At 41.8% G+C, this 25,441-nt stretch overlaps 1 protein-coding gene across 2 annotated transcripts in view; it reads right to left on the bottom strand.

The window, feature by feature from the left end:
- Positions 1-15,601: 15,601 nt before the first annotated feature.
- The window catches only part of KCNJ3 (potassium inwardly rectifying channel subfamily J member 3), a 108,752-nt gene continuing 98,912 nt past the window's right edge, over positions 15,602-25,441 (bottom strand). For both annotated transcript variants that reach the window (XM_083710665.1, XM_083710664.1), the window contains exon 4: positions 15,602-16,384. In XM_083710665.1, coding sequence (XP_083566791.1) covers positions 15,792-16,384 — 593 coding nt within the window. In that variant the 3' untranslated portion in view covers positions 15,602-15,791. The remainder of the gene's footprint in view (positions 16,385-25,441) is intronic.

Raw genomic sequence — 25,441 nt, 5'->3', positions numbered from 1 at the left:
AAGTTTGAGAACCAAGGTACCACCGTATCAAGTTTATAATATGCTCTTCACCACCCACAAGGCAGGAGTCTGGGCTTGGGGAAGAGGAAGAGTCAGGGATATCAGAGGCTGGAAGTGTTGCAGGAAGGGGAGGAAGAAGCAGACCCTGAGAGAGTCTGGCTGTTTAGGATCTCCTCTGTCCCATCCGCTGTCTCCAAGGACAAGGAGGGGCTTAAAGCGCCAGAAGAAGCAGCAACTACTGTGCAGGAGAAGTCTCAGGTTGTTTGTACACACCCTGGCAGGCGAGGTGATTTAAGTTCGGGACCCAATCTGATTTGGACCCTGGATCTGAATCAAAATTCAAAAATCTGAATCTTCAGTCCTCCCATTGAATTACATTAGGAAATCAAAACAGCCATAGCTCTATTGTATTTTTCACATAGGTGAATGAAATTTTGAGATGTGGCAGCCCCTCAAGAATGTATTAACTCTGCAAAATTTCAGGTAAAGCAAAAAGTTAGCTTTTAAAAATAAATAAATAAATAAATATTTTTTTTAAAGTAAAATGGCCATCACGTTCTTGTTCTATCACATCACCACCACCATCTTAATTTTTTATTTATAGCCCACCCATCAGGCTGCGTTTCCCCAGCCACTCTAGGAGGCTTCCAACAGAATATTAAAAATGCCTGAAAAGGGTACCACACTCCTGGTATTTAGGAAGATTTCATACACAGACATAAACACGCACCCATAAGGGACATGTGTAGCATCTCAGCGGGGATGGAATATTTGGCAATAGGGAAGAGGCAAATATAGTTACACTGACATTGTTGGAAATTTAAGCTTTTCTTAATTATCGAATTGCAAAGGACATTTAAATTAGTGCTTACTTTAAATCAACTTCAGGCCATTTAACTTTCCTGAAGAAACAGTAATGTATTAGAAGTGAGTACCACTGAGCCTTGGACTTGCCAATCAGAAGGTCGGCGGTTTGAATCCTTGTGACGGGGTGAGCTCCTGTTGCTCGGTCCCTGCTCTTGCCAACCTAGCAGTTCGAAAGCACGTAAAAGTGCAAGTAGATAAATAGGTACTGCTCTGCTGGGAAGGTAAACGGCTTTTCCGTGTGCTGCTCTGGTTTCAGTGTTGCATTGTGCTGGAAGCAGCTTAGTCATGCTGGCCACATGACCTGGAAAAACTATCTGCGGACAAACGCTGGCTCCCTCGGCCTGTAAAGTGAGATGAGCGCCACAACCCCAGAGTCATTCGCAACTGGACTTAACTGTCAGGGGTCCTTTTACTTTTATTTTACATGCACTGCACTTCAGCTCATGAGGGGATTCTTTGGCAATTTACAATGATGCAAGGAAACTGGTTTTTGCCAGCCCTGTCAGTCCATAGGAGGAGGTCTTATGTTCAACACAAAGTGCCTCTGTAGCTGCTAAAGAAAGAAGCATAATAGAAGGTGAATGGTGTGTGTAGTGTAATACTGTATTTCTCCAATAATAGGTTTTGAGCATGTGAACAAAGGCCCAGCTTCTAAAATTCATTAATCCAACCTACTTAGGACAGTCCTATGCCCCACTGGGGATGAAACAATTGGATGTAGCTTAAAACCAACCAAGTACAAACCAAAGAATTCTGTTCTTTGTGCATAATTAAGAGATTATCACAGATGTTTCTGCAATAATGTGATAATGGGAAATGGCACAGTGTTCAAACACTCTGGCTTTTTACACAGCCCTTTTTGATGTTGCTATCTTAGTTTTAATCAGTATCAATGCAATTTTACTTCAAGGCATTCCTGTCCTTTGTTTTCTCTTTCTGTGTTTTTTTTTAAAAAAACTGAATTCTCTGGTTATTCATTCCTTTCTCCCCCCACAAGGGGGAAAAAACGGTTCCGAAATTACTGATATGATTACAAATTGAAGGTCAAATCTGATTTAACTGATTTAATCTGATTAACTGATTTATGCAATAGCTGTGATAGGTGATGTGTTCAGTAATGGGGAAATGTGGAAATGGGGAAATGTGGGGAAATGTAATGGGGAATGTGGCTTGATACAGGGGACCCAAACTTTTTGGTCTTATGGGCACATTCAGAATTTGGGGAGAACATAGTGCGTGTGATCACAAAATACCTGCAATGTGGAAATGTCCATTTGCAAAATGGCTGCTGTGGTAGGTGCATTCAGTCAAAGAACACCCATTTCTATAAATCTTCTCCAAAAAACAACCACCACCACCCACCTCTAAGTACCAGGCAGAGGTGCTATGTAGGCCCCCAAACACAAAGCCATTTTTGGGGGGGGGACAAAAACTCCCAAAATAATTTTTGTTCCACTTTCCCAGAATGCAAAACACCAGTTTTGGAGACTGAGAAAAGTTTCTCTCTGTCTTCTAGGCAAACTATACACAGAAGGCAGTTCCCACCCCCAATTTCTCTCCATGTCAGACAAAACACCCATTTTATAGTGACAAATCTCTCTCTCTCTCTCTCTCTCTCTCTCTCTCTCTCTCTCTCTCTGCCAGCCAACGTACACCATTGCCATATTTCTTCCCACCCATATCACTCATACATACCTGTCCAAAACAGGTCCTGGTTGGTACATCTTTTTTCTCTCTCCCCACCGTCCAGACTGCAGCTGTTACATTTTTCTAATTCCACCCCTCCCCACACACCATTACTTACCTTTCCTCCTAACACTGAAGCACAGGCACAGCCTCCTCTTGCCTCAGCTGGTGGTGTCCAATTAAAACTGCACCCTGTCTTCTGATGCAATGGCACCAGCCACTGGCAGAGAGGACCATTCTCTCTCCTCGTTTCCAAGTCTACCAGCCAATCAAAATTGCATGAGGGCCTAAACAGGCAACATGGCAGGACTTTGTGGCCATTATAATTTTTGAACCAGGCCAGGGAGGATTAAAGAGGTTGGTAGGCAGCCTGGTAAGTCTCTATGGGTGCAATAGTGCCCTCAGGCACTAGGTTGGGGACCACAGCTTACTAGCTGGATTATTGTTAAATACAGGTGTTTGCTTATATTTTGGGTGTCATGGACTGGTTGGACACAGAATGGTGGAAGCAGCTGGGGAACAACCAAGGGGGAAAGGCTCACAGCCTGGGAAGTGGTGTTGGGACTGCAATGAGTGGTCACATGGTGAAGAGGGAGAAGCCCCTGAAGGACCAGGTGCGCAGCCTGGGAGTCATTTTGGACTCCCAGCTGTCCATGGAGGCGGAGGTTAATTCTGTGTCCAGGGTGGCTGTCTATCCGCTCCACTTGGTACACAGGCTGAGACCCTACCTGCCTGTGGATTGTCTTGCTAGAGTGGTGCATGCTCTAGTTATCTCCCGCTTGGACTACTGCAATGCACTCCATGTGGGGCTACCTTTGAAGGTGACCCGGAAACTGCAATTAATCCAGAATGCGGCAGCTAGACTGGTGACTGGGAGTGGCCACCAGGACTACATAACACCGGTCCTGAGAGATCTGCATTGGCTCCCAGTACGTTTCCGAGCACACTTCAAAGTACTGACCTTTAAAGTCCTAAATGGCCTCGGTCCTGTACATAGCTGTCAACTTTCAGATTTGAAAATAAGGGACCAGCAGCCTCACCTGTCCTGGGGACAGTCTATGGGTTATCTAACAATCCGGGATAGCAGTGGTAAATGGGGCTGAAATAAGGGAATTTCCCACAAAAAAGGGAAGGTTGACAGCTATGGTCCTGTATACCTGAAGGAGCGTCTCCACCCCCATCGTTCAGCCTGGACACTGAGATCCAGCGTCAAGGGCCTTCTGGCCGCTCCCTCATTGCGAGAAGTGAGGTTACAGGGAACCAGACAAGAGGGCTTTCTTGGTAGTGGCGCCCGCCCTGTGGAACGCCCTCCCTTCAGATGTGAAGGAAATAAGTAGCTATCTTATCTTTAAAAGACATGTGAAGGCAGCCCTGTTTAGGGAAGTTTTTAATATTTAATGCTGTATTGTTTTTAACACTCGATTGGAAGCCGCCCAGAGTGGCTGGGGAAACTCAGCCATATGGGCGGGGTATAAATAATAAATTACTATTATTATTAATATAAGTCAGGGAAGAGGTGTTGGAAGCTGAAGATGTAACAGGGCTCAGTGAGCAGGGAGAGTCTGTGGCAGAGAATCAGAGACAGAAGCCGAAGCAGGAGGTAGGAGGAGGGAGACAAAGAGGCAAATATGGTTCAGACTGGTGAAAAGTTATGGGGTGTCTCCTGTTGCTGCTATGAAAAGCTCCCATCCACCACTGTCTCCCAGAACCAGAAGAGGCATGAAAAGGGCAGAGAGTTAGCAGGCAGTGTCTCCAATTGCTTGAGGACAAGCCCTGGAGAGGAGGGGACAGGCAGCTGTGATGATACAGGGACCTTCAGTCTCAACAACTGCTTCATGGGGGCAAGACCTACCAGAGACGAGTTTCTGTGCTTACTGGGCCTGACACTCCTGTGCAGACTGTGTTCTTGCTAAGAGTCATGGTGTGATTTACTGCTGGCTCGCTTCTGGCAATGGGTTTATAAGGATCTTGTGTACCATAGGGAGTTAGTTGCCTTATTCAGAGTCAGACCCTTGGTCTACTGAGCAAATGTGAGGTTGTGTAGTGCTGGCTGCTTTCTGCCTCCTATTCCACCTCCCAGCACTAGAAGCTAAGGGCAGGAATGCCCTTGTCCTGTATCATCTCACCATGGTGGATGGTACCCTTCTGAGGCCACGGCCGCTGGATTTAATTGCTTCATTTTGACACCAGCTATTTTGTAGACCATTTTCTCTAAAAGGGAGATCGAAATATTTTAATCAACAAAACATGTAAATGTGATCCTTACCACATGTAAATGAATACATAACAGTGTGATCCTTACTCATAAGTAAGTCCTACTGGATTCATAGAATCATAGAATCAGAGAATTGGAAGAGACCACAAGGGCCATCGAGTCCAACCCCCTGCCAAGCAGGAAACACCATCAGAGCACTCCTGACATATGGTTGTCAAGCCTCTGCTTAAAGACCTCCAAAGAAGGAGACTCCACCACACTCCTTGGCAGCAAATTCCACTGTCGAACAGCTCTTACTGTCAGGAAGTTCTTCCTAATGTTTAGGTGGAATCTTCTTTCTTGTAGTTTGGATCCATTGCTCCGTGTCCACTTCTCTGGAGCAGCAGAAAACAACCTTTCTCCCTCCTCTATGTGACATCCTTTTATATATTCGAACATGGCTATCATATCACCCCTTAACCTCCTCTTCTCCAGGCTAAACATGCCCAGCTCCCTTAGCCGTTCCTCATAAGGCATCGTTTCCAGGCCTTTGACCATTTTGGTTGCCCTCCTCTGGACACGTTCCAGTTTGTCAGTGTCCTTCTTGAACTGTGGTGCCCAGAACTGGACACAGTACTCCAGGTGAGGTCTGACCAGAGCAGAATACACTATTACTTCCCTTGATCTAGATGCTATACTCCTATTGATGCAGCATTGGCATTTTTAGCTGCCGCGTCACACTGTTGGCTCATGTCAAGTTTGTGGTCAACCAAGACTCCTAGATCCTTTTCACATGTACTGCTCTCAAGCCAGGTGTCACCCATCTTGTAATTGTGCCTCTCATTTTTTTTTGCCCAAGTGCAATACTTTACATTTCTCCCTGTTAAAATTCATCTTGTTTGTTTTGGCCCAGTTCTCTAATCTGTCAAGGTCGTTTTGAAGTGTGATCCTGTCCTCTGGGGTGTTAGCCACCCCTCCCAGTTTGGTGTCAATGGGGTTTACTCCTAAACAAGTGGGATTAGCCTGGCAGCCTTAATCATTTCATGCTGTTCTGAAAAGTCTCACTTTCTCGCAATGAGGGAGCACAAATGGGCAAGAGGAATTAATTCTGTAAGTCTTTGGATCATCTATCTATCTATCTATCTATCTATCTATCTATCTATCTATCTATCAATCATCTATCATCTAATCTATCTACAATAATATAGATTTATACATCTGACATTTTCACTTTGAGAGAAATTAAAATGATAACATGGTGAACCACTTACAAGAAGCCTAATTTTGAGCCTAAGTACTATTTAAAATGAGTGCAGTGCTGGTTTTGTTAATCTGTTTACAGCATTTCCAAGTACAAGATGATTGCTATGAAAAGCACTTGAAATATTACTCCAAAGATATGTGCATAATCTCCTAGATGAAACACATAAGACTGCTGTGTCACAGTCTGGTGTTGTTGTTTTTTAAAAATAATCATCAGGGTGACTTCGTGGAAATAGATCAAATGTTTTTTCATCTTAATTATTAGTTTCCCAGAAGAGTTTGCTTGTTAAAACAATCTACAATTGCAGTTTAAATTACCGGTATGTTCCAGGCTAAATTTTATTTTAAAAAATGCTCTTGAGCAATCCATTTTCTGAAGGAAGCCATTTGCCATGTATGGCTCCCCTTCTAAATCGGATCTCAGCCCCACTTCCTGCCACACATACAACACAGGTTTTAGAGAGGAAAATGATTTCTCATTCAACCTCTGCTCTATATATTTAGGACAACTAAATTCATAGTCATCCCTATGAAAATGGTAGTCTCTATTTATTATGAAAACTGATAATTTCCTGATTATCTAATATTTGATTAAACTAATATTTTATTAGTTTTCATAGTATCATCAGTAGCGGGGGTTTTACAAGCACACCCTAGAATAAGTCATGGCTTAGCATTTTATAGAACACATACCCTAGAAAAGTGCCAAATCATAAGAATGACACTAGATTGTTACATATTTTTATCATCTCAATCAGCTTTTAAAAGCAATAAGTTCCAGATTCTTCATCTGTCATTGCTGCTGGAATCCTGTCTAAATTAACTTTTAACATCCGCTGGCACATTACAGTCATTATCACTGAGACTGGCAGAAAGCAGTCAACCAATCATTATCCAATTATTCTTAGCAAGAAATCCTAGGGTTAAAATTCTACTGCTTGTCTCTTTAGCCCAACAGTGGAACTCACAATGCAGTCGAACTCTTCAGCCAGGCTAGTCAGGAAATGGATGCAATTAAATGCAGATGAATTCTTGTGCCAAACCTAGTTTGGTTGCTTTTAAAATTGATGCTTTGCCCTTGCTGTGTCTACAGTGTCCATTTCTTTTGAAATCAACTATGTAATCCATTTCCCCCCTGTAATGAAAGTTCATAATTCTGCTTTTGTGCAGATCCTATTACCTACAGACAACAGCCATTCCTTTCAATTAAAGGTTTCAATACAGTGCGTTTAGGGGAGAGCCCTCACAGGAGAAAATGTGCTCTCAACCAGCAGTTAAAATCAAGCTTAATACTTTTTAAATTTTGAATTGCCCAAACTGACCTAAGCAAATAATTAATTGTACTGATCAGAGGAGGAAAAGAAATGGATTCGGATGTTCATGATACACCAATTTATCACACACACACACACACACACACACACACACACACACATTCTTGATGTTTTACCACTTTAAAACACTATACAAAGTTCAAAATCTAAGGATTTTGTGGTAAACAGAAGTTGCTAGTGACACAACTTGTGGCAGGGAGAAACTCTGGAAGCTTGAAGTACAGCAACTCCTGGTACATTAAACCCGGCAGAACTCGCTGGAACTCAGTTCCACACCTCTCAATTGCTCTCCCTTGCCATTATAAGAGAACAAGGGAGGTGTTCATGGTGAGTTCTGGCACTTCTTTATATATAAAAATAGCACTATATGCAATGTTGTAAAGCTGGAAAAGGTGCAGAAAAGGGCAATGGAAATTACCGAGGGGGTGCAGCAAATCCCTGATGAGGCAAGGATACAGCTTTGCAGTTCTGAGAAAAGGCTAGTAAGATGCGATGTGATAAGAGGTGTATAAAATTGTGTGTGGCACCCAGAGAGCGGACAGTGAAATGCTTTTCTCCCACTCTCATAAATACTACAACTCGGGGACTGGACAAATTCATGGAGGATAAAGCTTTCAGTGGCTTCTAGCCATGATGGCTATATTCTTAATTCTGCTGTTGAAGGCAGCATGGCTCCGAATGCCTAGTTGCTGGGAACTGCAGTTGGAGAGAGCTCTGTTGTGCTTCGGTCCTCATTGTGGGCTCAGGGGCCTCTGGTTGGCCACAATGAGAACAGGATGCTGGCGGAGACGAAACTTTGGCTCTTATGTTTTCGCATAGGAGATGTTTCCAGCTGTGCTATTCCATGTGGCTGCTGTGAGCGCTTCTTCATTACACATCACACCTGCCTAAAGGCTTTTTGCTTGCATTCATACAGAATGGCAACATCTGATGTGCCAACTCTTTTATCAAGAGCACAGATGTATTTCGTTGTGGCAATGATCTTTGTCAGTTGGCCCATGCCTAAGTTCTGGCATACTGTGGTATCCAGCAGGTCATGGGGGAGAGGCAGAGAGGAGAAAGGCTGGGCAGGCAGGTGGGTCTGCCTCATAGGAGGCTGAATAAGAGCCAAATGTGAAATGGTATCTGTTTGAACAAAGTATTTGCACAGCAAATATCCATTATACTTATTAAGCTCACAATAAACAAACTTTCCTTTTATTTATAGCTGTCCTTCATAGTGTAGAGGACATTTATTTATATATTCAGGTCGTTGGCACTGGACTCGTATTTTCAAAAGACTTGAATGAGTTTTATAGGACACATTTAATTTCATTTGCAGATGATAAATTGGCATGTTTATTTTGAGGTGTGTGCTGTGAAAGCGCAGTGGAGTAAGGAATAGAATTCTTTAGTGTGCTCCTCTATTCAGTCTTGTTACAGATTTATCAAATGAACAAGATGCATGTGCAGTCGTACCTTGGAAGTCGAACGGAATCCGTTCCGGGAGTCTGTTTGACTTCCAAAATGTTCTGAAACCAAAGGATGGCTTCTGATTGGCTGCAGGAAGCTGCGGAAGCTCCGTCAGATGTTCGGCTTCCAAAAAAAGTTCGAAAACAGGAACACTCACTTCCGGTTTTCAATCGTTCGGGAGTCGAAACGTTTGGCAACTAAGCTGTATGAGATCCAAGGTGCAACTGTACTGCAAGCTACAGAAGGAAATGTTCAATATAGGTTGGTATAAAGACAGACTATGAACAAGTAGTACGAGCATAAAATAAGCTGCAGGTTTACTTCTTTGACTACTACTTCCATTAAATAGAAGCAATGTGATCAGGACTTGGTACCTAACAGCTGTCCAAGGAACACAGAAGAGGAGCCATGGGTGGTTCTACAAACATTTGAAGTTAATAGAAACTCAGTGGTTTGCAATAAATATAAATATCTTGAATGAGATCAGAGGTTGCTGCAGCCTAGATTACTGTAACGGTCTCTGACCATTAGCTCTTTGGCCAGTCCTGATTATAGATCAACTCCCTTCATCAAAATGAATAGGATTGCTACTTGCACAACAGATCAGCCGGCAATGAGTTTGGAAAGTTGCTCAACAATTTATGTGCTGAGAACCTGGCAGTTCACCACAATTTAAAGCAGAGTTCTTTTCCTGTATTTGCCAAATATATGTAAAACACTTGGACAGAATAAGGAAATATGACTGCTGATCATAAATTTTGAACAGAAAGGTTAGGGTTCAATATTATTTTGTGCGTATCCTCAATGAATTGGCAGATATGGTCTCTCCTTTTTGGCTAGTGTCTTAATATTTTTACTTTGGTTTGTTGTAATGCTTGTTTTCCACTACTAGGTGTCACTATAATGCTGATTACTAATCTAAATAGACTCCATCAGTGACAGATAAGAAATATATGCTCACAGAACAGCTTGTACTTGGAAGTAAGCCCCTCATTTATTAAGAATATGGTATTAGCCAAATTCTGAGGCTATTTCCAAAGTCTCTATGCAACTTCTAAAACAAACTGAATATTCTTTTGCTTTTTTTAAAAAAAGCCCATAATTAGATAAACTAGACAAACACTGGTGTTTAAATCCAATAATTTTCTGAAAGTTTAATATAGTTTTAGATAAAACTGAGCTTGCAGTATTAATGAGTACAAGAGTTTGTTAATTTTTTTTATATTATCCAAATAAAGTTGTACATTTATACAGTTATAGAGTGCATGCCAGAAAATGCAATTACTTGATTCTAATTTGAATATGTACAATTTACAATATAATTCAAGCATAAATTCAGCAGTCAAAAACACAGACCTGCTGTGCAGTCAGACAGAATTGTTTTGGTAGCATAAGCACTAGGGCCGGGCGGAAAAGCGAATGATGAAACCAGAGTGGCCGCTTGACTAGTAAAAAAGATTACTAATGAAAAAATATACAATTGCTAAAAAAAAAACTTCCATTTTTTTTTATAACCACTCTTTGATGTATTGATTAAAAGCAAATATATTTTAATCTAAGTACACAGTGCATGCTGCAGGGTTGGCTAAACAATCTTAATTCCAGCAGGAGGAAAAACTATTTTAGCTTAATATTTCAGGTCCTTTGAATAAATTGAAGTTAACTTTTTTTTGGAACACCATGAGATATTGTGCATCCTCACAAGTGACTAAAGAACAATCCTGTTTCTGCGTGCTATTTTGCACTGCACAGAGATTGCCTTGTGCTGCATAGATGAGTAACTCCTCTTACTCCTATGCAAACTCAGATCCTAACACATGATTAAATAGTAGATGATTCATTCATTATTAAAGTTTCAATAATGAGGCATGGATAAAGTTAACATTTAACCATGAGACGGGCAAGTAGCACAAAATGTCCAGCCTCCACACTTAAGTACAGAGAAGTGGCGTTTTTTCTTCAAGAAACAATGTGAGTTCTTTAAGATGTGTGTACAGTATGCCACAGAAATCAAATTACATATTGCCAAAGAGGCTCTTAAGAGGTGGGTGTGGAAAAAACTGTATAAGTTTTTCACACAGCGGAATTCTGGTCACAAGACGGGTTCTCTATTTTTTGCTGTGTTTCTTCGCATGGAATTACAGACACAGTGAAATGAATTGACAGTTTGAGCTTAAAGGTCGAACAGCATGCATTTCAATTCACACATTTTAAACTAGTAAACGAAGTTGGAAGAAAATGCAAAGCTTGTACAAATACAGCGTGATAGACACATCTCCCTGTGTTATCTGGGTTTCACCCCTTGGCTCCACAAGCAATGTGGCATAGTTTCCTTTTCACTGCTTATAGTTTACAAAATGATTGACTATTTTCAGGTTTTGGTAGATCTGCTATTATTTTTGCCATTGAGCTATGAATTGGTCACGCATTCATGTTTTTTTTTCTTTTTTCCAAATGGTTCAGAGCCCTTTTGAGATGCTAATGTATATATGGATTCATATTAGCTAAATGTATGTTATTTGAATAAAATAACTTTAATATTCTATTGTCCCACCAACACTCAAAACAAACCCCACCCCAACCAACCAATTTTCAGGTAATTAAAAACAAATGGCTTCACACAGAATCCAAAACTTGGACAGATTTAGTACTCATTGGTTTTAATCAACCCTGTTTTGTTCCACAGAATAACCGCTACATACTATACAAAGAATTGAAAGAACAGCGATGAGGGTGCTCTAGAACAGTGTTTCCCAACCTTGTGCCTCCAGATGTTTTTGGCCTACAACTCCCATCATCTCTGACCACTGGTCTTGCTAGCTAGGGATGATGGGAGTTGTAGGCCAAAAACATCTGGAGGCACAAGGTTGGGAAACACTGCTCTAGAAGATATGCATCAACATGGTACTGCTACCAGTTATCTTATTATCACTCAGGGTGAGTCCATTTATGCATGTTGAGCACTTGATGGCAAGATCTAGAAATGACTGGTATGTCTGCAACAGACACTCCTGCATCTTTCATCCTGCCTCAGAGCCAACAGAGGACACAGTGATTTGGGTCCAATGGGGCAACCATAAGAGGGAGTCCAAATTTCTGCTGATTCCCTCTTCCCACCACAGCATCCCACATATGTCACATCCTTTCTGTAGTGTATTTTTTGGATGCATGGGGAGACTGCCAAAGGGAGAGAGAAATAGGAAATCCCTCTTATGTAAGTGGTTTGCTGCAACTGAGCCAGAACGTTTCGTTTGTGGATGTTCACAAGTTCAGGTGAAATTCGTCAACTGATGAGAGATCAAGTGATGCACATTCATCTGTGGAATTAGCCCTCTGTTTGTAGTACTGTACTTTAAACAAATAAAAATTGCTCAGTTCAGATAATCAGCACAAAACCTTTTCTCCAGGATGTAAAAGACAATTCCCATCTATGTCGCATTTGGGCTCAAAGCAAACGGGGGATGGGGACGGGTGTGGTCAGGCAAATTCTCCTAATATTATTTGCAAAAAATAAAAATCTAACATTTCCTTTATTTTTCAACATTATAAATACAAGTCCAAATTAAAAGCAAACTAAATGTTTGCCATTTAAAAACTGGTATACCTCATGTTGCATCTGCTTCAGGTTACGTCTTTTCAAGTTGCGTCCTGCGGCAACCCGGAAGTACTGGAATGGTTACTTCCGGGTTTTACCGGTCGCAAATGTGCAGAAGTGCTAATTCGCACTGCGTGCATGCGCACACGCAGCGCTTCTGGATGTGATCAGTTCGAGTTGCGGACGTGCCTCCAGGATGGATTACGTCCACAACTCAAGGTTCCACTGTACAGATCACGGAAATTTGCTGTGTTCTGAATTTGTTGTCATTTTCTTTCAGATCTACCCCATGACAGCAGAGTAAGATCTAGATCTGAATAGCTACACAGCTAGCACTGCACTTCTGTTTCTCTTGCTGCATTCCCTCATTTCATATTTTGGCAAACTGAGACCAATTTTAAAATCGGAATCTGCAAATGAAAAGAGGGCAGAGGCAGTGAACTTTTATTCTAGTTGGACGCAAGCCCTTGGGATCACCTAGTGTGTCTCTTTGAATACTGGCTAAAGATCATGCATTGATATCAATAGTAGCGTTTTTGTTTTGGTACTTAAGATGATCAGTCAAGCCCCAAGCATGAAAAGCAAGGGCAATATATTATTGGGAAAGTTTTGCCCTTGGCCAGATAATCTCATTTATTTGTCTTTCCCCATAGCATGTAGAACAATTTCTATAATTAAGCCAGCTGGGTTTTATTAAACATTTTCCTGGTCCGACAGGCACCTCTGGCATGATTCACCTTGATCCCTGATGTCTTATGTGTGCAGCACACTGTAAACGGAATTATTGTAGGCTATATATTATGGGCTACTTGTATTACTCCAATTAGCAATCCTATTCTTAGGACTGTGGCTCTTGTCTCAGTGCAGGGGAGGTTCAGCTTATGACTTCCAGGCGATTATTGAACACTAATGCTTCAGAATTATATGAATTTCACAAAACAATTGAACATGCAAGATTCTTGTTAACTAGGGGGAAAAAACCCTAAGAGCTCAGTGCTATATTTTGCCTTGTCTAAGATTGCAAAGAACAAAAGGCTTGTGCTTTTATAGCTAAGTTTCTCCTAAATAGGAATTGGTAGAAACACCTCCTATTGGTGCCCCTACTGCCATTATGGTTGGGTTTCTGTTGAAATTCCACAGATCATGACAGTATCTGTTGGGCCTCCAAGAATTCTTCATCCTGGCTTCTGTGCACCCATCAATGCTGCTTTACAGCATTGGGTGAACCCCCATCTCAACCACTGATTTCTTTATTAGGTGGAATTAAACAATCCCAACCCTGGAAAATGAATTTTCTTCTGAATTTCCATTCCGCATCTGAATGGAAAATGGCAGTGGTTACAGGCAGTGGTAGCTAACATAGTGCTCTTCTGACAATTTTTGACTACAACAGGCACCCCCAAACTCGGCCCTCCAGCTGTTTTGGGACTACAACTCCCGTCATCCCTAGCTAACAGGACTAGTGGTCAGGGATGATGGGAACTGTAGTCCCAAAACAGCTGGAGGGCTGAGTTTGGGGATGCCGGGACTACAACTTTCCCCATCCCAGCCAGCATGGCTAATGATCAGGGGTGATGAAAGTTGTAGCCCAACATCATCTTGAGAACACTACACTGGCTACCGTTGTTAAAGTCAAACACTTCTCCCAGGATTTTAGATGCTACACATTAAGTTTCTAAGCAGTTACTGAGAGGCTCTCAGTTGTCTAAATCCAACTTTATTCTAACTTGTTCTTCGGAGCCTTGTACAAGTTATGGAAAGAATAATAATCTATTTAAGTGCAGCCTTTTCCAAACTGGTGCCCTCCACTAATAATAATAATAATAATAATAATAATAATAATAATAATAATAATAATAATAATTTATTTTATTATTTGTACCCCACCCATCTGGCTGTGTTTCCCCAGCCAATCTGGGCGGCTTCCACAAAGACCAAAAATACACTAAGATGTCACACATTAAAGATGTCTTCTTAATGTCAGGTAGTTGTTTATCTCTTTGACATCTGAGGGGAGGGCATTCCACAGGGCAGGCGCCACTACATATTTTGGACTACAACTACCATAAGCCCCAGGCAGCATGGCCAATAGTCAGGGATGGTGGAAGATGTAGTCAAAAGCACTACAATCCCCAGTAGGGGATTGGTGATTTAGGCAAGATGAAGCAATCAGCATAATAAATCAAGAAAATATCTCTCTTTTTGAACTTTACTTCACTCTTAGAACTTGTTTCATATTATTCAAGCTATCAGTAGAGGATGAGACTCTTAATCTCCCCGGGTTGTGGGTTTGAGCCCCACATTGGATGAAAGATTCCTGCATTGCAGGGGGTTGGACTAGATGACCCTCGTGGCCCCTTCCAACTCTACAGTTCTAGGATTCTAAGCACCTATCACTCTTACATTCTTTGGGTTTTTATGCACTGTGTCTAAAATGGAAACCTGTCCTTATTTTGCACACATTAAGCCCATTGCACTTTTTTTTGTTTAATATAAAGCATGGGCTCAGGGATCTCTGTAGCTCTCCCTCCCAAAGAAGTGGAGGAAACTGTTAAAAGTAAACAATAAAGTTAGGAGATTAAGGCTAAAAGTATTGGTGTTCATTATTCCTAATACTGATAGCCTGAATCTAACAAAGAAACATGCACTTTAACTGTCTGAACGAAACATCACAGTTTACATCAGGAGAGTAAAAAGGTACTGGGCATGATTCAGTCAACATGAAACATTTATAATTTCCATTGATGGAAATAGAAACCATCTAAGGTCTTACTTAAATTTTAAGAAAGCGACTGCTCCAAATTGTCCTTTATGTGCACTTCTGCATAGTTCTCCACCTACAGGGGGTGGGGAAAGGGAAGGAGGCTTGGCAGCAGATGACCTCTCCACATGCTGAGAGGCTGGGAAGATTGCAATGGGCAGATGGATCATGCCTCAAATGTTTAACTTTGGCTGGATTGTGCCCATTATAAACAAATGTATAACCTGCCCTGTTAGTAACCCACTTGGATGTTTTATCTACTACTTAACGCTTAAGAAATATAGGAGAATAACACCCCATTTACACTCCCTGCCCATAATATACAGTATAAATATAGTAAGAACCATGCCATAAAACTATATGCAAAATTTGCACACTATTATTGCATGCTTGTGGTGATATTACATGCCGATTAATATTAGCTTGTTAGCTTTCATATGGTCCTATACTGAAGTTCATGTATTTTATTGTATAATTCAACAAGAGTCCTTAATTTGGGGGAATACAGTTGTCCCAGAGTGCATGTAACTCTTAAGGAAAACCAGTCATCAAATGCAATTTTCAACGTGTATGCTTTCCTGCTCAATTAGATTGAATGGCAATTCAAACTTGAAATAATACCTAATATGTCTGTTCATGTTATGTAAACCGATCAGAATTCATTTTCCTCAGTTTTGGGGGGAGGTTTCCTTCCATTCTACCTCCTCCTCCTCCTCCGGATAATCTTTGAAGTTTCGGTGGCAAGTCTGCCATAGACTGGCTCATAGGATCTGACAACATTTTTGTGGTTTTAGATACCAGTTTCTCTTCTGAGTTGCCAGGGACAGAACTTATTCGCTGGAGTTTCAAAGGTAGGTCCCCCATGCTGTAGGCTTTTTCCGAAGTGGTAGAACTCATCCTCAGCAGTTTTTTAGGAAAGTCATCCCTTCCAGTCATTTTCTGCAGTTTTGACGGTAGCTTTGTACCAATGTCATCTATGCCATCTAGACATTCTACAGAATTATTCCTTTCTTTACTGTTACTTACAGCTGGTGCTATTAATGGGGAGGACATAAGGAGCATTTCTTCCTGTTCTTTCACACTGTAAGGTGCTGTAGGGACTTCAAACGTTGCATGGAACTGGGAATAGTCTACTTTGAAGAATCCTTCCTCTAAGGAAATAACAGGGAAGAAACGATGGCCCCAAAGAACTTCATCTTCTGTGTAGGATGTTCTGGCTTGACAAGTCATCCCTACAAGTTCAAAGGCAAACAAGAGCTTGGTCAGAAACTTGAAAATAAAATGATTTGGTTCATATTTAATCCACTAGGTCTCTTTACGACAGTGGAACATGGCAATGATTCACATGATAGAAACACCACATGAAACTAGCTTCCACATATAACAAAGCAGCTTGTCGTGAGGATTCAAGGCATGGTGCAGACTTCATCAATTGCTGCCCCACCCCAATAAATGCATAAATATTAATCACAATAAGAATATATTATTAATGCACAGCTGGCATATGGCACTGTACTTCTTGGAGACTCAGTTCATGCAGTAATGTGCTGAAATCAGAATTACTGTTACCTAGAATTGAAAACTGATCAAAAACAAAGAAGTCACATACTTATTGAAAGGAGAGGAGAGTCATACTTTGGTTAGAATTCCAATCAGTGGTAGAAAGAGAGATATGAAAGCCAGGAGCAAAATGGCACCTTGAACCTAGATTATGGATGCAACAACAGAATTTCTAGGGGCACTTTTTTACAAGAATTCAAAGCTGAAAATGAATCAACTGCGGCTAAAATATTATGTTCATTTTCCACATGATCTGATCCTTCCCCCACGGGTGGCGCTGTGGTCTAAACCACAGAGCTTAGAGCTTGCCGATCAGAAGGTCGGTGGTTCAAATCCCCGCAATGGGGTGAGCTCCCGTTGCTCGGTCCCTGCTTCTGCCAACCTAGCAATTCGAAAGCACGTCAAAAAAGTGCAAGTAGATAAATATGTACCACTCCGGCGGAAAGGTTAACGGTGTTTCCATGTGCTGCTCTGGTTTCACCAGAAGCAGCTTAGTCATGCTGGCCACATGGACCTGGAAAAACTGTCTGCAGACAAACGACGGCTCCCTCGGCTAGTAAAGCGAGATGAGCGCCCCAACTCTAGAGTTGCCCATGACTGGACTTAACGGGCAGCATCCTCCCTGACAGTAGCCAAACATGGCTAATGTAGTCCCAACCATTTTGGGAACACAACTAGGCTGGCACAAGAGCTGCTCAAATGACTTTGTATAAAAGCTTGGTAAAGAAAATGTTACAAAATGACTGCTGGGGAAGATCTACTGTTCACCTAAGGAAACCCATCACTTGGGGAGGAAAGATACATGCATGCAATTATATGCAAGTGGGATTTTTTGTAATTATTTTCCAAATGAATATAAATTATATCAAAGCCCAGCTTTTTGCCCACTCTTAAATTTTGTTTATGAAATTATCACATAAAAGAACAACATAGCACAACAGGTTGGGTAGAAATTAATTTTAGACACAGAGCAATTACTCTGAGTAGTAATTACTCTGAGCCTAGGGCTTGCCGATCGGAAGGTCAATGGTTCAAATCCCCGCGACAGGCTGAGCTCCTGTTGCTCGGTCCCTGCTCCTGCCAACATAGCAGTTCAAAAGCACCTCAAAGTGCAAGTAGATAAATAGGTACCGCTCCGGCGTTTCCGTGCACCGCTCTGGTTTGCCAGAAGCGGCTTAGTCATGCTGGCCACATGACCCGGAAGCCGTACGCCGGCTCCCTCGGCCAATAAAGTGAGATGAGCACCGCAACCCCAGAGTCGTCTGCGACTGGTCCTAATGGTCAGAGGTCCCTTTACCTTTACCTTTTAGTCTTGCCAAGCCAGGTCCTTTATTTGCTGCTGTTCATTAGTTATAGCTACATTGGATTTGGGCTATTATGCCAACAAGAGGACCATCAGCTCCAGCCTCTCTAGATCTACATTCAGCTAGAAATCTCATTACTAAAGGTTTGCTATAAAATGAATGAGTGGAAAATGAACACCACATCGTTAGATATTAGGTACAAGCTTGCAGGTTAGATGTAAGAAAACAGTGAGATAAAGCTGGAGTGGATTAAAAGTGAGAAGGCACTTTCATTGATGCTGTTCATAAAAGAAGGAAACCACATACTATCTGTCTCTAAGGAGTAACAAATAATTCCTAAGTCATTCAAGTAGTTAGTGATCCTATTTACGGTAATCGTTTTAGTAATGGATTTGTTTGTGGCAGGGTGTTAGGGCATGTGCAACCCTCTGCAATTGTCATATTCCTGAGGCTCTGGCTGCATAATGATTTGGCGCCTGCAGCCAAGGAACTAGCTAGTTCATTTCATGAGTACAGTGGTACCTCAGGTTAAGAACTTAATTCATTCTGGAGGTCCATTCTTAACCTGAAACTGTTCTTAACCTGAGGTGCCACTTTAACTAATGGGGCCTCCTGCTGCTGCCGCCACGTGATTTCTGTTCTCAGCCTGAAGCAAAGTTCTTAACCCGTGGTACTATTTCTGGGCTAGCAGAGTCTGTAACCTGAAGCATCTGTAACCTGAAGTGTCTGTAACCCGAGGTACCACTGTATGTAAAAGTAGAACTGTGAGCTCTCCCCTCAACAGGTCGCTGTTGTCTCCCCTTCAGGTTATCCAGCCACAATGCTGCTGTGACTTTGGAAGCAACTACTGACAAAACCCTGTTCAGATGAGTAAAGCTAACAACCTGATGCTCTATGGCCCAGAGTCCCCAGCTTGCCAATCCTCCCTTTTGCCTGTCCACTTCCTTCATGCCAACAGTGCACAGTCCTGCTTGTTCCTAGGCTCTGCTTTCAGCCCTCTTTGTCTCCTTTTTTTATATATAGCTTGCCTGTTACTTCATCAGACACCTATTTCAGTCCCCTCATAGCACCAAGCTCTTTCTGATGTTAGGGCCAGGGAAAAATTTTTGGCCTGAGCATTATCTTAGTGCATCTGTAGTATTCCAGGGGCCACAAGGCAGTGGTGGGCAGGCTAGAGGCAAAAACTGAGTGGCAAAATGTTTGTGACTCTTACCTTTCTATATTTCCAGCCCTGCAAAAGTCAGAGGTGCATATGCATATACCTCTCTAATCCAGGAAACCAAGAGGCATTATCACAATTCATCCCACAACCAGGCCAGTCACAAGATTGCTCGCCCATACCTTAAGTGATTTCAGCTATGCTCAAAGCACCTACCTATCTCCTATTTCCATGTCTCCTCTGTGAAGTTTCTGATACGTTTGCTTCCTGGAAAGTTTAACATTGAATGCCTGGACTAAGTTGAACAGTTCAGCTCACAAACATTCCATGGGTTTCATCACCACAAGCAAAATACAAGCAGTTATTAGAAATAAAACCAACCAAGGCCACGATATTCTTGTGAGGCCAAGTATAAGTTCACCTTACTTCTGTTTTTTGGCTAATGCCAAACAAGGGTAGAACTGAGATGTCTCAGTGTTTAAGGTAAAGGTAAAGGCACCCCTGCCTGTACGGGCCAGTCATGTCCGACTCTAGGGTTGCGTGCTCATCTCGCTCTAGAGGCCGTGAGCCGGCGCCGTCCCAAGACACTTCTGCGTCACGTGACCAGCGTGACGAAGCTTTAGCTGGTGAGCCACCACCAGCGCAGCACACGGAAACACCGTTTACCTTCCCGCTATTTATCTACTTGCACTTAAGAGTGCTTTCGAACTGCTAGGTGGGCAGGAGCAGGGACAGAGCAACGGGAACTCACCCCGTCACGGGGATTCGAACCGCCGACCTTCTGATCAGCAAGTCCTAGGTTCTGTGATTTAACCCACAGCGCCACCCGCATCCCATGTCTCAGTGTTTAGTTTGCTGCTTATTCTGTATGACTGTGGTCATCGATCGAGTAAAATCTGAGAAGAAGTTGAACATAATTACCCTCCCATCCTTGAACAAAAAGAAAAAGAGAGAAAAGAGAATAGGGGAAAAACTGATTCCAGATTGTATCCCCAAATAGTAGATCATTTCCCTTTCTGTTGCATTACACTTCCCCCCCCAAATGCTTTAAGAGGTACTACCATCAATGTGATTTTTTCACTTTAGTATGCCAAGAAGCAAAAGCTATTGACTGTGATCCAGTTTGCATGTAATGCTAAGCCAAACCATGGCTTAAATGAGTATGAGGCTACTCAACGCAGAAATTGTAGCCACTTAGCTCCTCCCTTGGTCCTGATATCCAGAGCGAAGCCATAGATTGGCTTAGCATTAGATTTGAAGCTGGGCTTGTGATTTATCTCGCTCCAAATAAACCACAACAAGACAAACCACAACTCCAGGTTTGGCTATAACACCTTGGTCCTAGGGAGCACGAAAGCAGCAGGGCTGGGAAAGGATTGAAGCCGCTACAATTTCTGCTATGAGTAAATGCACAACCATTCACCTTAGTTACATGTGAGCTGTACCACCATGTACAGTGGTACCTCGGGTTAAGTACTTAATCTGTTCCGGAGGTCCGTTCTTAACCTGAAACTGTTCTTAACCTGAAGCACCACTTTAGCTAATGGGGCCTCCTGCTGCCGCCGGAGCACGATTTCTGTTCTCATCTTGAAGTTCTTAACCCGAGGTAATATTTCTGGGTTAGCGGAGTCTGTAACCTGAAGCGTATGTAACCTGAAGCGTATGTAACCCGAGGTACCACTGTATTGTGTCCCCATTGTTCCTGTGCTGCTCTTCATGCATGTATGCTACAGATGGGCTAAAAGCAGCACAGAAGGAAAATGAGAAATAACGATCAGCAAGTAAAAATATATAGCTGCAAAAAAGGCATTTTAGTGCAAAAAACTAGGTACTGAATGATTCATGCTGATTCTACAGCATTACCCCAAATAATCCTAAAGTAATTCCCAAATCTATGTAGAGCTACTTATTAAGGATGGATAACACCCTTAAAGGGACGCAGGTGTCGTTGTGGTTGGCGATTCTAATCCCTGCAACAGGGTGAGCTCCTGTTGCTCGGTCCCAGCTCCTGCCAACCTAGCAGTTCAAAAGCACACCCAAAAGTGCAAGTAGTTTAATAAGTACCGCTCCGGCGGGAAGGTAAACAGTGTTTCCGTGCGCTGCTCTGGTGTCGCTGTTCTGTTGCACCAGAAGCGGCTTAGTCATGCTGGCCACATGACCCAGAAAAACTGACTGCGGAGCGGACAAACGCTGGCTCCCTGTAAAGCGAGATGAGCACCGCAACCCCAGAGTTGTTCGCAGCTGGACTTAACTGTCAGGGTCCCTTTACCTTTACCTAACACCATTAAACAGGTGCCCAAACAAACTGTGAAAGAGAAAGTACATTTCAAGACTTCCAGAGAAGAGATTTAAGGAAAGTGAAGTTACAGGAAAGAAAGGAGGTCATATGTGTGTCTGTGTGTGTATACACACCATTTCTTAGCAAACTTTGCTCAGATTTCCCTTAGAAATTAGTCATGACAAAATGCAAAACACTCCAAGAAGAAAGTAAGTAGTGAATATGAGAAAAACGAAATCAAATTTTGACACACAAAGGGGCTTATTCATTGCTAGTTCCTTCTATCTCAAGCAAAAAAACCAGTCTTCTAAAACACTGTAATTGTATGCATTTTTTTCACTTACAAAAAACCCCTTTAATTATTTAAATTAGGTGTGTATGATACATTTTTAGAGTAAACCTTGAAGGTGGAAATCTTTTTGCTTCAGAATATCACAGAGAAAAGAGCTATGTTAGAGCCTCAGAGAAAACAATTTTCAGGGAGAAGACTCAACCACAGCAGGCAGCTGGAAGTGGCATAAAGTATTAAATGATCCGCTCACCAGTAAAAGGGGCTGACTAGAGAAATGTGTTAAGGCTAGAATTAGAGCGCTATTTAAATCAACAACCTATTAAACTAATCATTCCAAGGCATTCTGATTCGTTACACCTTATTGGGAGGGGAGGGAATGACATTTATGTCACACTGCTTTAGGCAACAATTAAGTGTTTGTCTTCAAACTTGAGTGTACTGTCATGACTAAGGGATGCACTGCTTTTTACGGTCTAAGCTTTCATTAATGCAATTTTGCATGATATCTGGAGCTTCAGTTATCTTAGAGAAGGTAGTATGAAAGAAGCATGCTGTTGCAATTGTATGCAGGCTATGTATAATTGCATTTCTTGGTGAAGCTTTCCCCTCCCACCACAAAAGAGTGTCCTTGGAGCAGTTTTTGTATTTTGCTGTGAAAGGGAAATGATGGCTCTTCACAAAGGCTTCTCCTGCACTATCAAGTTGTTCTTATATAACATGATTTTGTGACAAATGTGATGTGACAGCAGGGCTCAACTTGTTTGGGAAAGGGAATGGGCATTATTATTTGTATATGTGCATTAGGATTGTCTGATAATACTTTCCAATTTAAATGGTATCTGCAGCACGATACACAATTCTAGCACTGCATTCATAGAAAGGAGTTGCATAATTATCTCTGTGTTGCTGTTAATGCAGACAGCTTCCATCACTGTTGCTGAGCTATATAGTTGCTGCAACCCTGCAAACTGAAGCAGGCCGCAAAATAAATCGACAGCTTCCTTGGTACACTGTGTTGCCTTTTAGGGGCAATTGGATTCGATTCCAGCTCCTGGGAAGGCTCAGTAAACATTTACACAAGTTTTGCTAGTGGTTTTCCTTTGACTAAACTTCAGTTCACAAGAGGTCTTAGCGAGAATTGGGTGTTGAGAGACACCATGCCCATTTATCATCCTTCGTATCACAGATGTGGAACCTGGCGTCTTCTATGCTTCATGCTCAATAGACCATAATAAACGAAGGGTGAAAGAGATTCTACGAGTTGTATGCAGTTGTTAAGAAGACCTTCCCTGGAAAGACTGGCTTAACATTATGTGAACCTTAATATTAGTAGCTGGCTTTGCAAGAAAGTCATGTAATTAGAAGTGTTTTAGAAATGTACAAGTATATGGAAGCACAAGTTAGGGTAATTGAGTATATGAGGAGTACAAGGTCCAAACTCTAGCCCAGTGGTGGGGAACTGCTCCCCAGAGACCACACACCTCACAGCTATGTTCCACACTATCCACGAATGCCTGGTTAGAATGTGTCATTGAACTGTGGTAATGCTTCTCGCTTGCCTGGATGAAGTGATGTGAAAATGTGTAGAAGCCTCTGACCTTTGCATGGCTACTATACAAAGAGTCACATCCATTGATCTGTCCACTTTTGCCCCTCAGCAACATTGGTATGCGGCATTTGGAAGTTTTGTCACAAGGGAATGCAGCCCTCAGACTTAAAAGTTCCCCAGTGATGCTCTAGCTTCTCAGCTTTTAGGAATGTTATACTTGGTCATCCTGGACCAAAGGAGTATGTTGGGGCTTATACAATCGAAGCACAGCCCCTTTGCCAGTGGAGCCCAGCATCCGAACACCACGAGCCCCAGCAGTGCAGATTGCTATCTAAATAAATTATTTGAAAGTAATCCCACTTGTTTCCATGAACTTTTCTTTCGAGTAAGTTCTACGACAATAACTGAAAATGCTCCCCTTGGGATAACGGAGCTCTTAACAAATATATACAATTTCAGTAACAGTGTGAATACTATGCAATGGGTCTATGCAGCAAAGAATGCCTGCTTGGTATGGATTTACACTTTTAGCTAGTCTCCCTGAAACATCTGCATACCTGTTACTGTGGAAAGCTATGGACAGTAATGCATAATTATTAGGATCAACATAAGATTGCCTATTAGTGGCAAAAAGGTGTATTTGTTGCAGTTGCTGCTGCAAGGAGCGTACAAGATGCAATCCAACTGTCTTAGAGACTACACTTTGGATTTGTGTAGGGTTGACTCCAAATCCTTTCCTTCTCCCAGCAAGGCAGAGTATTCCTTCTCCCAGATGGGCTACCTTCCCAGGTTGACAAGCCCCATGTGTCCTCCACTTCCCTCTACAGCACAAGCAGAAACTGCCTTCTTGACTGTAAGACCCACTATTAGTCTTGTCCACTCAATGCACCAGAACCTGTAATCAACTTGTAACCAATTTAGCTATGTAGACTGCATCCACATTCTTCATACTTTAATTTCTGAAACTGCAGTGTTAACAAATAGCAAATAACATTTCACAAAGACCTGCTTAAAAAAAATATGGGGGAAAACGCCTGTTTTATGGGGACCGGGTCTCGGATAGGTGAATCTAAGATATGGAAAACGTCCTTTTAAAACATTTTAGAAATTTTTCCTGTAGGCTTTTAAATATATTGCTGCCTTAAACTTTTCTCATACCCCTTCAGTGTTTTATTGCTTTTAATTATCCCTTTTTCTGTTTACTGTAATAAATATGTTTACTCTACTTTGGGCAACCAGCTAACGCTATTCATCTAACTTCAGCTTTATTGCTTTATAAGCTAGACAAATTTAGTTTTGCAAATACATTTTACAAAGCAAAGTGATAATAATAGCACATGCTATTCTCATAAAATTGTGATAAAAGGTATATAGGAACATCACTGTGTAAACAGCCTCATTTCAAAACATTTTCAGAGTTTGTCCTGAAGCCCTGCAATGCACACAGAGCTCCCGACATGGTCTTTTCACAATCTGGATGTCAGAAAGAAGGTGCCCAAAATCGTATGGGATATTCATAACTATTTAAACCATTCAGGAGGTCATACATATTTAAATAATACAGGAAATTCTAGCATGATTCATGTCTCTGAAATGAAAAGGTGACACTATTCAATCAAGTTATTCTGGAATAGATATGTGTATGAAGGTCTCATGTGTATATGGTCTCAAGTAAACTGTTTTAAGACCTGCGCATTTGTTTATGATTATGATTATTATTTTTAAGGTAAGCTATTATTCTGGCCCCAATGTTGGAGTGTTCAAAATGAAATGCTGAGCTAAAAGCAACAGTGAAATCAAGTCAGTTTTAAAGGCTAGTGCACAATGAAGTAAGGCCTAATGAGCTCCATGTTGCTGACTTCTGGGTAACCATGATTTCAATTGCACCACACAACCAGCAGATAGAACAAATATACTCCCCACCCCAGTATACCACAATACAACATAATATTCAAATGCTTTAAGTCACCAGTGGAAAAAGCAGGGAAAGGGGAATAGTCAGAGTTCATTTGGAGGAGAGTTTTGAGGCACAGCACCACAATGGACAACTGCTTATACGTAAGATATTGCAAACTGAATTCTGTGAAAGTAATTCATGTATTATAACACTAAAACTTGTTAGTCGCTTTATCTTGCTCAAGGCAACC

The sequence above is a fragment of the Podarcis gaigeae genome, assembly GCF_964106915.1.
Source record: "Podarcis gaigeae genome assembly, chromosome: 1".
Lineage (NCBI taxonomy): Eukaryota > Metazoa > Chordata > Lepidosauria > Squamata > Lacertidae > Podarcis > Podarcis gaigeae.
Note: the sequence above shows the minus strand (reverse complement) of the source record. Positions and strands in the feature narration are given on the sequence as shown.